The sequence below is a fragment of the Pristiophorus japonicus genome, chromosome 17 (assembly GCF_044704955.1).
Source record: "Pristiophorus japonicus isolate sPriJap1 chromosome 17, sPriJap1.hap1, whole genome shotgun sequence".
Lineage (NCBI taxonomy): Eukaryota > Metazoa > Chordata > Chondrichthyes > Pristiophoridae > Pristiophorus > Pristiophorus japonicus.
In genome coordinates this window covers 72,151,671-72,167,820 of record NC_091993.1, presented here as the reverse complement: position 1 = coordinate 72,167,820, position 16,150 = coordinate 72,151,671, and the positions used below count along the sequence as shown (strand labels likewise).

The window sequence follows — 16,150 nt, the reverse complement described above, 5'->3', positions numbered from 1 at the left end:
AAATAAAACTGTAAAACTGTTATCGATCGCACCGCTAACCGTTTCACATAAAATGAATTCTCTGTAGTAAAGAAAGAAAGTGCTATATAAATCCAAATTTTGCTTTCTCTCTTTTACTACAATGCAGCCCTCCCTTACTACTGTACGGGAGTAACAGCCTATGTTATGTTCCATTAAAAACCAGGTCGCAGAAGTGCGAACAACAGTCAGGAGATGGTATTTAGTCTCAGTGGCAATACAGCAGACTTCAAAGACTCAGGGGGTAAGTTTGACTTTGTGCAGTAGTGTAAAGCGGGTGATTGGGAATTTTTAGATCGTTTCCAAGTTTTATTTCCATTGAAGTCAATGAAGGGCTGCTTCATATCAACAATTTTACACTATCACCCAAAGTCAAAATGGCCCCCATCATGTGTGATTCCACGGAGCCCATGCAAAGGGCAAATGGATCTCATCATTTGGTATATTTCCTGACATCTTTACTCACGTATTTGAGGAATATGCTGAGTTTGATATTATCCTGAGGGTTCACCGTTGCTTCAAAGATTGGCATGAAGATGTTTTCAAGCATTTTTCCAAAGTGCGGGATGAAGTTTTGGGCTCTGAAAATATCACTTAAAAATAAGATTTAAACAAATGAATCAGAAACGAAGGAAGCAGACCTGGAAGCAGAAACCAAAGGACATTTAAATCGGGAACAACGCCACCTTTTAAGAAGCATTAGAGAAAATCAGCACCTCCTTCGAAATGTTTCTTGTCTACAACTTGACTCTGTTTTGGGACCGAGACAGATTGGAGCTGGTCGGGATGGCTCAGACTTTGTTACCCCTACTCCATTAGCGTGGGGGAACCTGTTCTTTAAGGGGAGCGGGGGAGGTGTAATTGCCTGGCCTCGCCTCAAAGACATTCTCCCCAGTGCCTCTTCGTATTGGCCTGTTGAAGAGTCTGCACCTGCAAGGTTATCTCCTCTGTTCTTCCCACAGGGACCTGCAGAATGTTTCCAACCTTTGCTGTTTCTGTTGGGTATCAGTCTGAGCTTGGAGGTGACGCTGCCTATGCGTGATAGCCTCTCCCTTGTGAAGGGAGGTTATCCTTGAACTGTACAAAACGCTAGTTGGGCCACATTACAGGAATGATATGATTGTACTAGAGAGGGTACAGAGGAGATCACGAGGATGTTGCCTGGACCGGAGAATTTTAGCTATGAGGAAAGATTGGATAGGCTGGGTTTGTTTTCTTTGGCATAGAGGAGGCTGAGGGGAGATCTTATTGAGGTGTATAAAATTATGTAGATAGAGTGGCTAGGAAGGGCCTAGTCCTTTAGCAGAGGGGTCAACAACCAGTAATTAGTAGGAGGTTTAGAGGGAATTTAAGGGGATATTTCTTCACCCAGAGGGTGGTGGGAGTCTGGAACTCACTGCCTGAAAGGGTGGTAGAGGCAGAAACCCCCATCACATTTAAGAAGTACTTGGATGTGCACTTGAAGTGCCGTAACCTACAGGGCTACGGACCAAGAGCTGGAAAGTGGGATTAGGTTGGATGAACCTTGGTCGGTCGGCACGGACATGATGGGCCGAAATGGCCTCCTTCCGTGCTGTAAATTTCTATGATTCTATGAACATTTTGAGTACTAAAAAGCAGATCTGGTATGAGAAACCAAAGGACAAAAGCTTTTTAGTACTTTGTCCTTTGGTTCTTTGCTTTTGTCCTTTGGTTTCTGCTCCCATATCTGCCTCTGCTCTTCCTAATATTGCATGTTTATAATTCCCAGGTTGCCTCTTCTGTGACACATTTTGTGAAAGTCGGAACTGCCTCGTGCTTGCACCTGATGAGATGTGCTCTGTGTTGAGGGAATGGGGGTGGGCTGAAGCAGGAGGCACTCGGCCTGCCTCTGGCTTGGACTGTACCTGTCACACGGAATGGAGTACAGAGCGCCCACAGCTGGGATCCCGCCATGTAAATGCATCCCGCCAATGGAATGGGAAATAGGAATTCAGAAACGGGCTAATCACAAGTTCTTCGTTTACCTCACCTTCTCTACTACATTCTCACTCTCTGGAATGCCCTGTGTTACAGCCCATGCCCTTCAGTAGGCAGCCTGTCTGCACCAGAGACCAGCCAATGAACTCTCACACAACTCTTTCCGTAAGGCAGCTTCCAACTTACTAGATTCTGGGGATCTGAATCATCCATTTCAAGTTGGGAGAGAAGACCCTGTGCTTGATGAACCACGATGCCAGCTTAGACCACTCCTCCGGTACCTTTCCGTAAATGGACAATCGCGGCTCTGCATTCTGGTACTTGGCATCTTCCAAATCTGCCGCCACTTCCTACCACGTTGCAGAGATAACATTAGTATCATCAACGGCCACTGTTATATTCCAAACTGTCCGCTTTAAAAATAGAGGGACCTACGGGGCCTTGTGGTGGGTGATGGATTGGAGCAGTAACACATATTGCCATATAGAGTGCCGTGGTTTGGATTCACACCAACCTTTCCCCCACTCGACATCTCCAATCGTAGCCATTTCCACCACAAGGCAGGAAAGAAAATGAAGGGAGACAATGGAGACACATTTAGCCGAAGCCACCCGTCAGGAAACTGGTGGGATCCAGTGCAACACTGGTTTCACATCCCGTCCAATGTAAAGCCAGTGTTTAAAAAAGGGGGCAGACAAAAGGCAGGTAACTTTCGGCTGGTTAGTTTAACATCTGTAGTGGGGAAAATGCTTGAAGTTATCATTAAGGAAGAAATAGTGGGACATCTAGATAGGAATAGTGCAATCAAGCAGATGCAATATGGATTCATGAAGGGGAAATCATGTTTAACTAATTTACTGGAATTCTTTGAGGATATAACGAGCATGAAGGATAGAGGTATACCGATGCATGTGGTGTATTTAGATTTCCAAAAGGCATTCGATAAGGTGCCACACAAAAGGTTACTGCAGAAGATAAAGGTATGCGGAGTCAGAGGAAATGTATTAGCATGGATAGAGAATTGGCTGGCTAACAGAAAGCAGAGAGTCGGGATAAATGGGTCCTTTTCGGGTTGGAAATCGGTGGTTAGTGGTGTGCCACAGGGATCGGTGCTGGGATCACAACTGTTTACAATATACATAGATGACCTGGAAGAGGGGACAGAGTGTAGTGTAACAGAATTTGCAGATGACACAAAGATTAGTGGGAAAGCGAGTTGTGTAGAGGATACAGAGAGGCTGCAAAGAGATTTAGATAAGTTAAGCGAATGGGCTAAGGTTTGGCAGATGGAATACAATGTCGGAAAATGTGAGGTCATCCACCTTGGAAAAAAAAAAAAACAGTAAAAGGGAATATTATTTGAATGGGGAGAAATTACAACATGCTGCGGTGCAGAGGGACCTGGGGGTCCTTGTGCATGAATCCCAAAAAGTTAGTTTGCAGGTGCAGCAGGTAATCAGGAAGGCGAATGGAATGTTGGCCTTCATTGCGAGAGGGATGGAATACAAAAGCAGGGAGGTCCTGCTGCAACTGTATAGGGTATTAGTGAGGCCGCACCTGGAGTACTGCTTGCAGTTTTGGTCACCTTACTTAAGGAAGGATATACTAGCTTTGGAGGGGGTACAGAGACAATTCACTAGACTGATTCCGGAGATGAGAGGGTTACCTTATGATGATAGATTGAGCAGACTGGGTCTTTACTCGTTGGAGTTCAGAAGGATGAGGAGTGATCTTATAGAAACATTTAAAATAATGAAAGGGATAGACAATATAGAGGCAGAGAGGTTGTTTCCAGTGGCCGGGGAGACTAGAACTAGGGGGGAAAAGCCTCAAAATACAGGGGGAGCCAATTTAAAACTGAGTTGAGAAGAAATTTCTTCTCCCAGAGGGTTGTGAATCTGTGGAATTCTCTGCCCAAGGAAGCAGTTGAGGCTAGCTCATTGAATGTATTCAAATCACAAATAGATAGATTTTTAACCAATAAGGGAATTAAAGGTTACGGGGAGCGGGCGGGTAAGTGGAGCTGAGTCCACGGCCAGATCAGCCATGATCTTATTGAATGGCAGAGCAGGCTCGAGGGGCTAGATGGCCTGTTCTTATGTTCTTATGTTCTTATGTTATGTTCTTATGTTCTTATGTTATGTTCTTATGTTCCACCCTGTTTGTCTATAATGCAATTATGAATGCACTTACAAGGCAATGTGTTGTACTTGAACTGTAGTGACCTTGGTCCTTTATTCCAAACTTGAGTGTTGTGCAAGCATGGTGTGCAGCCTTTTATACAGGGCCCTGCCACCAGGGCAGAAAACTCCCGGTCTCCACCAGTTGCACCCTCTAGTGGTGCCAGTGTGTATGTACACGGTGTGAACCTTATTGAAAGTACATCAGGTAAACAAGTCTCCATCTTATACAATCTCACAGTGACTACACAGAGAGTACATCCAGTCAGCATATACAACACACACGATCCCAAGGGGTTCCCGCCCGGTATATTAAGATTAACCCTTGAGAAGGTCCCACAGACACTGCTGTGGATGGCTAAGTCTGTGGCCCTTCTGCTGGTTTCCAACTGAGTTTTTGGTCCCATAGGTTCTAATGTGTTACAGCTGGATCTGCATGTTTTACACCGAGGAGTTAGTTTTGCAGGGTTCCCTTCTATGTATGGAACGGGATGCAACTAATGCTGTGGCGAGATCAATCCTTTACAAGATCACCCTGTCTGTATGATTATTGAGTAGCCATGTTCCAATTTATTGATCCTCGACCTATCATCTGTACAAACCCTGACACCAGCTAGCACACAAACAATTCTTGGTCCAATGGCAAGGGGATCCAAGACGATTGGAGACCAGGTTCTGCTGCATGGGACACACACATACACACACACAGATAAACACACACACACACATACATACAGACACACATACATACAGACACACACACACACGTTCCTCCTGACCCTCCCTCCCTCTCTCTAATCCTGGTTTTCAGAGATCGCAGTGTAGGTGAGCGCATTAATCTTGGAGCAGCTTGCAAATTTGTCCATATAGGGTATGATTGAGCGGGACTTAGTGCACAATAGGATGCAGACACCTGCATAGAAATAAATCAAGTACCACATTACCTGGATGATATGAGCAAAGTATTCTCCATCTATGGCATTCTCTGTCTTCAGATAAAGGTCACGGAGCTCACTGGCACCTACTGGATTGTACTTGGCATTGAACTTATCAAAGCGCTGGAACGTCTGACGACCCTGAGAAAATGTAATTTCAAACTTGTTAGTTCTTACACTTTATATTCCACGTTTGTTTCTATATTCATTTTTGGGATGTAGGCGTCGCTGGCAAGGCCCACATTTATCACCCAGCCCTAGTTGTCCCGACTGGGTATCTTGCTCAGCCACTTTATAGGGCGTTTAAGAGTCAGCCACGATAGTGTGAGACTGGAGCCAACCAAAGGCCAGGCCAAATAAGGAAGGCCAGCTAGCCTTCCCTAAAGGACATTAGTAAACCAGTTTCATGGTCGCTTTGACATATCAGCTTTTTACTCCCAGTGGTTCGGGAATGCATTGTTCACGCAGCGACAAGTGCAGGTCCGAAAACAGGATCAGACCAAAGTCTATTTCCCAAAGCGAAAAGCTAACCATTATCTGCATAAACAGTTGTTATATATACACCTCCTCTCCTTCTGGTCACTTTACGAACTGTGGGAGTTTGCTAAAATCTACTGGCCACCCAGAGAAGATCTCTCAGTGTTTGATTCAGCTCACTGAAATGACTGTTGGCCAAATGTTAGCTCTAGGCTCGTTAGAAATTCATAACTGACAGCCTCAGTTTAAAAAAAACAAAGTGTTCATAACTGACTCAATCACAAAGTCTGTACGTATTTGATAATCATCCGTCAGACCTCCTGTCACACCAATAGGAAGGGTCTTTGACATTAAATGTCATCTAACTGACTTCTGTTCCTCCTCAGATGCTGCCTGACCTGTCAGGCTTTCCAGCTTCTCTGCCCACTAGCTCACAGTTCTCACAGAAACATTAACAGTTGTAGCATTCAATATATATATAATAGATAATATATAATAGAAACGGAATGCGACTTTTTCAAATCAGCAACCCTGATAACATGCTATAAAAGCCCTATCGTTACATCACAGCCCTGTCGTTATAAAGTAGATGTTATGTATTGTCCATGTACATTAAATGTATAGTTACAATAGAGCGCCATAAGGGGCACTGTGGTGGGAGACCCGAAAGTACCTGCGAGACAGAGTATAAAAGGCTGCCCACCACACCTGAGGGGCAGTCTGGAGTCACACAATAAAGGACTAGGGTCACAGCAGTTATTGCAGCACCAGACTGTGTGGAGTCAATGATTTGAGTGCTACATACATTACAAATTGGTGACGAGGACACGGACGAGCTCTTCATGCAACCATGGCTACTTTGGGCACGCTAAAGGATTTCACAGAGGGTAATGACTGGGACGCCTTTACGGAAAGGCTCGAGTACTATTTTATAGCAAATGACCTGACAGGGGACACGAACGCACTGAGAGAGAAGCGTAAGGCGATATTGCTGTTCAGTTGTGGCGATGAGGTTTACCGTCTCGTCAGGGATTTGCTGGCACCCGCGAGCGCCAAGGACAAGTTATATGAGCAGCTGATTGAACTCATTCGTAACCAACTGAAACCGAAGGAGAGCATCCTCACGGCCAGGCACAAATTCTACCACCACTGCAGACCTGAAGGCCAGGATGTCACAAAATATGCTGCGGACATCAGGAGAATCGCGGCGCGTGCGATTTTGGCACACACCTTAACGAGGCGTTGCGAGACGTCTTTGTTATGGGGATTGGCCATGAGGGCCTCCTTCACAAGCTGCTATCTACTGAACCTACAGTCAGCCTGCAGCAAGCCATCAACATCAGCCGGGCATTTATGACCTCAACTTACAGCACCAGGCAGATGATCCATACGGTCTCGAACCCGGCAGGTACCATTCACAGGATAGCGCCCGTCACGGACAAAACTGCAGAACGTGACTCTGCCCAGGGCAGAGAGCATGGACCTCAGGGTCCTGGAACTCAGAGTCCGTCGAGGGGGGCTAATCGAGTAGCACAATGCTGGCGCTGCGGAGGAAGCCATGGGGCTCACCGGTGCAGGTTTGCTGAGTATATGTGCAATACCTGCCACACGAAAGGTCACCTTCAGCGTATGTGCAAAAGAAACACGACTCACCGCGTGGCTGAGGAGATGGTAGATGATCTGCTGTCCAGCATTGCGGTTTGGCTCGACGGGCATCCCAGCCCCAGGTAGAAGAAGATGATGCGTTTGAACTGTATACATGTATCGACAATTCGGCCCCAACGATTATGGAAGTCAAAATTAACGGAGTCCCAGTGAGTATGGAAGTGGACACGGGGTCGGGTCAGTCGCTGATGAGTCAGGAAACTTTTGATAAACTGTGGATCAACCCGGCTGCACGATCTAAGCTGGTCTCAGTCACGCCGAAGCTGCGCACCTACACCAAGGAACTGATATCTGTTCTTGGCAGAGCGGATGTGCAGGTATCTCATGGTGGCGAGACGCACGGTTTACCTTTGTGGATCATTGCAGGCGATGGGCCGACGCTACTCGGCAGGAGATGGATAGGGAAGGTCCGTGGGAGCTGGGAATACTTCATTCCTCCACAGACCGCTGTCCCCCGTGTTCACAGGCAGAGCAGGCCTCCACCTTCGGATCGGATGGCAGCGAAGGAAGCGTGTGTGGGGTTGGGCAGAGCAGCGGTGGCCGTCGACTCTCCCCTGCAAAGTCTGAGAGTGAGAAAGAGGCGCTGGAACCAGCAGCAGCGCCGACCGAGCTGGAGAAGAGAGAAGGGCTTCGACGGGCTGCTCCAGCAAGCACCATCGGCCCGCAGGCAGTGGCGGCTCGCTCTCTCTCTCTCTCTCTCTCTCGTCCCGTGGCAGCAGAGTTCTGCATAGAGAAGTAGGCAGGCACCAGCAGAGCACCTAAAATGGTGGCGCCCAGTAGAAACCTCGTGGGAAAAACAAAATGGTGTCTTAAAAGGGCAATGTACCCGGGAGTCTTAAAGGGGCCTTACACCATTGGCGGTCCCCACAAAGACTTTTGTAAGGGCAAGAGTGAGTCAAAATGATTACTGTGATTTGTATGATGACGTGATTTATGACAAGAGTTAATATTTTGCTGCTAAAATGATTACTGTGATTAAAATGATTGAGATGATTGGTGAAAAGAGTTAATATCACAATGCACAGTTAAAAGGATTAATGGATCTGTGACGAACATGACTAATGGATTAATGCAATTTCTGATTTTATGTGATTTATGCAATTTTTCAGTGGCTGCAGACAAGCCGCAAAGGCAATTATTTTCTGAGAACAGAGGCAACGCACTAGTTGCCATACCCTGTCTCAGCGCAGCCCATTACCTCGGGCAAAAAGGGGTAGTATGCTGCCACCACACCTCATCCAGTGGAACTGGGATTTAATAACTGTTCAGTGTACCTGCAACCTTTTGATATAACTCTAACGCATCTATATGTACCATACAAATGTACTGTCTATGTATACCTGATTTCTGCTGGAGATTATGTTGTGTACTTGTATCACCCATACAAGGACTGCAAATACCACGTGCTTGCACCGGATCGCAAGCATAATCTCTACATGGGGCGGAAGAGGGAAGTGGATGGTCATGGACTCACACTCACATCAACCAGGACAAACAAGGCCGAAGTTACCGGCAAGTTGCTTTTGGAACTGGGGGGGAGTGAGATGTTATGTATTGTCCATGTACATTAAATGTATAGATACAATGGGACACCACAAGGTGCACTGTGGTGGGAGACCCAAAAGTACCTGCGAGACAGAGTATAAAAGGCTGCCCACCACACCTGAGGGGCACTCTGGAGTCACACAATAAAGGACCAAGGTCACAGCAGTTACTACAACACCAGACTGTGTGGAGTCAATGATTTGAGTGCTACATACATTACAGTAGACCTATTGTTATATCACAGCCCTGTCCTTATATCACAGCCCTGCTGTTATATCACAGCCTGTCGTTATATCACAGATTAAGGAGGAGATTAAGGCAATAGTTAGGAAGGACATTAGCTTGGATGACATGGAATCTATATGGATAGAGCTGCAGAACACCAAAGGGCAAAAAACGTTAGTGGGAGTTGTGTACAGACCTCCAAACAGTAGTAGTGATGTTGGGGAGTGCATCAAACAGGAAATTAGGGGTGCGTGCAATAAAGGTGCAGCAGTTATAATGGGTGACTTTAATATGCACATAGATTGGGCTAACCAAACTGGAAGCAATATGGTGGAGGAGGATTTCCTGGAGTGCATAAGGGATGGTTTTTTAGACCAATATGTCGAGGAACCAACTAGGGGGGAGGCCATCTTAGACTGGGTGTTATGTAATGAGAGAGGATTAATTAGCAATCTCGTTGTGCGAGGCCCCTTGGGGAAGAGTGACCATAATATGGTGGAATTCTGCATTGGGATGGAGAATGAAACAGTTAATTCAGAGACCATGGTCCAGAACTTAAAGAAGACTAACTTTGAAGGTATGAGGCGTGAATTGGCTGGGATGGATTGGCGAATGATACTTAAGGGGTTGACTGTGGATGGGCAATGGCAGATATTTAGAAACCGCATGGATGAACTACAACAATTGTACATTCCTGTCTGGCATAAAAATAAAAAAGGGAAGTTGGCTCAACCGTGGCTATCAAGGGAAATCAGGGATAGTATTAAAGCCAAGGAAGTGGCATACAAATTGGCCAGAAATAGCAGCGAACCTGGGGACTGGGAGAAATTTAGAACTCAGCAGAGGAGGACAAAGGATTTGATTAGGGCAGGGAAAATGGAGTATGAGAAGAAGCTTGCAGGGAACATTAAGACGGATTGCAAAAGTTTCTATAGATATGTAAAGAGAAAAAGGTTAGTAAAGACAAACGTAGGTCCCCTGCAGTCAGAATCAGGGGAAGTCATAACGGGGAACAAAGAAATGGCGGACCAATTGAACAAGTACTTTGGTTCGGTATTCACGAAGGAGGACACGAACAACCTTCCGGTTATAAAAGGGGTCGGGGGGTCTAGTAAGGAGGAGGAACTGAGGGAAATCCTTATTAGCTGGGAAATTGTGTTGGGGAAATTGATGGGATTGAAGGCCGATAAATCCCCAGGGCCTGATGGACTGCATCCCAGAGTACTTAAGGAGGTGGCCTTGGAAATAGCGGATGCGTTGACAGTCATTTTCCAACATTCCATTGACTCTGGATCAGTTCCTATAGAGTGGAGGGTAGCCAATGTAACCCCACTTTTTAAAAAAGTAGGGAGAGAGAAAACAGGGAATTATAGACCGGTTAGCCTGACATCGGTAGTGGGTAAAATGATGGAATCAATTATTAAGGATGTCATAGCAGTGCATTTGGAAAGAGGTGACATGATAGGTCCAAATCAGCATGGATTTGTGAAAGGGAAATCATGCTTGACAAATCTTCTGGAATTTTTTGAGGATGTTTCCAGTAGAGTGGACAAGGGAGAACCAATTGATGTGGTATATTTGGACTTTCAGAAGGCGTTCGACAAGGTCCCACACAAGAGATTGATGTGCAAAGTTAGAGCACGTGGGATTGGGGGTAGTGTACAGACATGGATTGAGAACTGGTTGTCAGACAGGAAGCAAAGAGTAGGAGTAAATGGGTACTTTTCAGAATGGCAGGCAGTGACTAGTGGGGTACTGCAAGGTTCTGTGCTGGGGCCCCAGCTGTTTACACTGTACATTAATGATTTAGATGAGGGGATTAAATGTAGTATCTCCAAATTTGCGGATGACACTAAGTTGGGTGGCAGTGTGAGCTGCGAGGAGAATGCTGTGAGGCTGCAGAGCGACTTGGATAGGTTAGGTGAGTGGGCAAATGCATGGCCGATGAAATATAATGTGGATAAATGTGAGGTTATCCACTTTGGTGGTAAAAACAGAGAGACAGACTATTATCTGAATGGTGACAGATTAGGAAAAGGGGAGGTGCAAAGAGACCTGGGTGTCATGGTACATCATTGAAGGTTGGCATACAGGTGCAGCAGGCGGTTAAGAAAGCAAATGGCATGTTGGCCTTCATAGCAAGGGGATTTGAGTACAGGGGCAGGGAGGTGTTACTACAGTTGTACAGGGCATTGGTGAGGCCACACCTGGATTATTGTGTACAGTTTTGGTCTCCTAACCTGAGGAAGGACATTCTTGCTATTGAGGGAGTGCAGCGAAGGTTCACCAGACTGATTCCCGGGATGGCGGGACTGACCTATCAAGAAAGACTGGATCAACTGGGCTTGTATTCACTGGAGTTCAGAAGAATGAGAGGGGACCTCATAGAAACATTTAAAATTCTGACGGGGTTAGACAGGTTAGATGCAGGAAGAATGTTCCCAATGTTGGGGAAGTCCAGAACCAGAGGTCACAGTCTAAGGATAAGGGGTAAGCCATTTAGGACCGAGATGCGGAGGAACTTCTTCACCCAGAGAGTGGTGAACCTGTGGAATTCTCTACCACAGAAAGTTGTTGAGGCCAATTCACTAAATATATTCAAAAAGGAGTTAGATGAGGTCCTTACTACTCGGGGGATCAAGGGGTATGGCGAGAAAGCAGGAAGGGGTACTGAAGTTGAATGTTCAGCCATGAACTCATTGAATGGCGGTGCAGGCTAGAAGGGCCGAATGGCCTACTCCTGCACCTATTTTCTATGTTTCTATTTATCGTTATATCGCAGTCCCATCGTTATATCACAGCCTTAATGTTATATCACAGCTCTAATGTTATATCACAGCCCTAATGTTATATCACAATGCTGTCAATATATCACAGCCCAATCGATATGTCACAGCGGTATCCTTATATTGCAGTCCTATTTTTATATCACAGACCGGTCGCCATACCACAGCCCTATCGTTATATCACAGCCTGTCGTTATATCATAGCCCCATCGTTATATCACAGACCTGCCGTCATACCACAGCCCTATCGTTATGTCATATCACAGCTCTATCGATATATCGCAGCCCTATTGTTATATCACAGCACTATCGTTATACCACAGCTTGTCGTTATATCACAGCGCTGTTGTTATATCACAGCCCAAGCGATACATCACAGCGGTATCATTATATTGCACTCCTATTGTTATATCACAGCCTGAATGTTATATCAAGGCTCTGTCATTATATCACAGCCTGTTGTTATATCGCACCCTATCGTTATATCACAGCCCTATCGATATATCACAGCCCTATCGATATATCGCAACTCTATCGTTATACTACAGACATATCATTATATCACAGCCCAATCGATATATCACAGCCCAATCGATATATCACAGCCCAATCATTATATCACAGCCTTAATGATATATCACATCCCTATCGTTATATCGCAGCCTGTTGTCATACCACAGCCCTATTGCTATATCAGAACCCTATTGTTATATCACAGACCTGTCATTCTATCGCAGCCCTGTCACTATATCACAGCCTATAGTTACATCACAGCCCTATCGTTATATCACAACATGTCGTTAAATCACAACCTTTCGTTATATCACAGCCCTAATGTTATATCACAGTGCTGTCGTTATATCACAGCCCAATTGATATGTCACAGCGGTATCTTTATATTGCAGTACTATCGTTATATCACAGCCCTATCGTTATATCACAGCCTGTTGTTATATCATAGCCTTAATATTATAACTCAGCCCTATCGTTGTACCACAGCCTGTCGTTATATCACAGCCCTATCGATATATCACAGCCCTGTCGTTATATCACAGCCCTGTCGTTATATCACAGCCCTGTCGTTATATCACAGCCCTGTCGTTATATCACAGCCTTAATATTATAACTCAGCCCTATCGTTGTACCACAGCCCTATTGTTGTATCACAAACCTGTCATCATATCACAGATGTGTCGTTATATCCACAGCCTTAATGTTATTTGAAGGTCCTGTCGCTATATCACAGCCCTGCTGTTATATCACAGCCATATCGTTATATCACAGCCCTGCTGTTATATCACAGCCATATCGTTATATCACAGCCCTGCTGTTATATCACAGCCATATCGTTATATCACAGCCCGGCCGTTATATCACAGCCTTAATGTCATATCACAGCCTAACGTCATATCACAGCCCTATTGTTGTATCACAGACCTGTCATCATATCACAGATGTGTCGTTATTAAGGCTGTGGATATGTTATTTGAAGGTCCTGTCGCTATATCACAGCCCTGCTGTTATATCACAGCCTTAAATTTACACCGCAGCCCCGTCCTTAGATCCGCAGCCCCGTCCTTAGATCCGCAGCCTGAGTGACATCACATGCCTGTCGTTACATCACGGCTCTATCCTCATATCATAGCCCTGTTGTTATATCATAGTCTGTCGTTATATCACAGCACTATCCTTATATTGCACTCGGTCGTTATATCACGGCCCTGCCGTTATATCACGGCCTGTCTTTATTCTTTATCTCACGGCCTGTCTTTATCTCACGGCCCTATTGTTATATCACAGCCTGTCGTTACATCACAGCCTGTCGCTACATCATGGCTCTATCCTCATATCATAGCCCTGTTGTTATATCATAGTCTGTCGTTATATCACAGCCCTATCGTTATATCAAAGCTCTAGCGTTACATCACAGCACTATCCTTATATTGCTCTAGGTCGTTATATCACAGCATTAATGTTATATCAAAGCTCTATCTTTATATCGCAGCTAGTCGTTATATCACAGCATTAATGTTATAGCACAGCCCTGCCGTTATAGCACAGCTCTATCGTTGTTTCACAATCCTGTCTTTATATCACAGCCCTATCGTTATATTACATCCTATTGTTATAGCGCAGCCCTATCATTATAGCTCAACATGTCGTTATATCACAACCAGTCGTTATAACACAGCCCTATCGTTATATCACATCCCTGTCGATACATCACATGCCTATCATTATATAACAGCCCTGACGTGATATCACAGCCCTATCATTATATCAAAGCCCAATCGTTATATCAAAGCCCAATCGTTATATCAAAGCCCAATCGTTATATCAAAGCCCTGTCTTTATCTCACGGCCTGTCTTTATCTCACGGCCTGTCGTTACATCACAGCCCTATTGTTATATCATAGTCTGACGTTATATCACAGCCCTATCGTTATATCAAAGCTCTAGCGTTACATCACAGCACTATCCTTATATCGCACTCGGTCGTTATATCACAGCATTAATGTTATATCACAGCCCTATCGTTATATCAAAGCTCTAGCGTTATATCAAAGCCCTATCTTTATATCGCAGCTGGTCATTATATCACAGCATTAATGTTATATCACAGTCCTGCCGTTATATCACAGCCTGTCGTTATATCACATGCCTATCATTATATAACAGCCCTGATGTGATATCACAGCCCTATCGTTATATCACATCCTGTCATTATATCACAGCCCTGTCGTTTTATCACGTCCCTGTCGATACATCACATGCCTATCATTATATCATGGCTTGTGATTATATCACAGCCCTATCGTTATATCACAGCCTGTCATTATATCATGGCCTGTGATTATATCACAGCCCTATCTTTATATCACAGCCCTATCATTATATCGCAGCCCGATCGTTATATCACAGCCTATCGATATATCATATACCTATCGTTATATCATAGCCCTGATGTTATATCACAACCTGTCGTTATATCACAGCTCTATCTCCCTGCTGGGAGTGCCTGGAATATAACCAAGTACACTTACAGCGTGCACATCCAAGGAATCCACCGTCAGGTCATAGGCATTTAGCTTCAGCTTTGCGAAGAGCTCTTTCAGAGTGAGTTGATTGTCCTTGCTTTTCCAGATGACGCGATCTGCATCCAGCTTAGCGGACTTCTTTATAAAGCGCAGGAGGTGCTTCTGATTCATGCAGGCCGCTGCGTGGATGTGCGTGTCGACCTGAGTGGAGAGAAAGGGAAGACGGACCTTTCTTAGACTTTTTCTCTTGTGTAAAAGCCTGAAGCTCATGGGGCGGGACATCAGCCACGTTCAAAGCAGTAAGAAAACGGATGAGTTGAATCAAGAAGTTAAGTGGCACAATCTTGTGTTTTCAAAACTGTAGATTGTGGCAGGAAGTGAAGACTGCTGGAGGTAAGGAACAGTTTAGAAGCCTTGGTGCAACATAAATTGAGTAGGGGAAAGGGTCAATGATATTTTATAGCAGTGGGATTAGCCTCCGTGTCACTAATTTGCTTTTGAATTAGTCAGGCTTAGTGTACTAAGTATCAGCTGTGGCTCAGTTCTTAAAAATTCGTTCACGAGACGTGGGCGTCACTAACAAGGTCAGCATTTATTGCCCATCCCTAATTGCGCTTGAGAAGGTGGTGGTGAGCTGTCTTCTTGAACTGCAGAGGGCAGTTAAGAGTTAACCACATTGCTCAGGGTCTGGAGTCACATACAGGCCAGACCAGGTAAGGACGGCAGATTTCCTTCCCTAAAGGACATTAGTGAATCAGATGGGTTTTTACGACAATCCGACAACTTCAGAGTCACTTTTACTGGTACTAGTTTTTTATTCCAGATTTGTTTAATTGTCTGAATTTAATTTCCCCAGCTGCCGTGGTAGGATTTGAGATCCTATCTCCCGATCCTTAGTCCAGGCCTCTGGATTCCTTGTCCAGTAACATAACCACTATGCTACCGTTCCTGCTACCAGTTACGAGTGGGCAGCACTCTCGGCTCTGAGTCAGAAGGTTGTGGGTTCAAGTCCCACTCCAGAGACTTGAGCACAAAAATCCAGGCTGACACTCCAGTGCAGTGCTGAGAGAGTGCTGCATTGTTGGAGGTGCCATCTTTCAGATGAGGTGTTAAACCAATGTCTAGTCTACTCTCTCAGGTGGATGTAAAAGATGCCATGGCACTATTTCAAAGAAGGGCAGGGTTATCCAATATTTGGCCAATATTTATCTCTCAATTAACTTAACAAAAACAGATTATCTGGTCATTATCACATTGGTGTTTGTGGGAGCTTGGTGTGCACAAGTTGGCTGCTGAATTTTCTACAGTCCAACAGTTACATT

The 16,150-nt window shown here is 45.1% G+C and overlaps 1 protein-coding gene and 1 long non-coding RNA gene across 2 annotated transcripts in view; one reads left to right on the top strand and one right to left on the bottom strand.

Moving 5' to 3' along the window:
* LOC139227794 (uncharacterized) overlaps nt 1-259 on the top strand; it is a 30,676-nt gene extending 30,417 nt beyond the window's left edge. The window contains exon 3 of the long non-coding RNA XR_011587466.1: nt 185-259. This is a non-coding gene — a long non-coding RNA (uncharacterized lncRNA). The remainder of the gene's footprint in view (nt 1-184) is intronic.
* ampd1 (adenosine monophosphate deaminase 1 (isoform M)) overlaps nt 1-16,150 on the bottom strand; it is a 56,943-nt gene that overhangs the window by 15,898 nt on the left and 24,895 nt on the right. Inside the window, exons 7-10 of the mRNA XM_070858845.1 lie at nt 14,835-15,029; nt 5,102-5,233; nt 2,164-2,327; nt 485-611 (exon numbers count right to left, since the gene is read on the bottom strand). Of these exons, the coding sequence (XP_070714946.1) occupies nt 485-611; nt 2,164-2,327; nt 5,102-5,233; nt 14,835-15,029 (618 nt within the window). The remainder of the gene's footprint in view (nt 1-484; nt 612-2,163; nt 2,328-5,101; nt 5,234-14,834; nt 15,030-16,150) is intronic.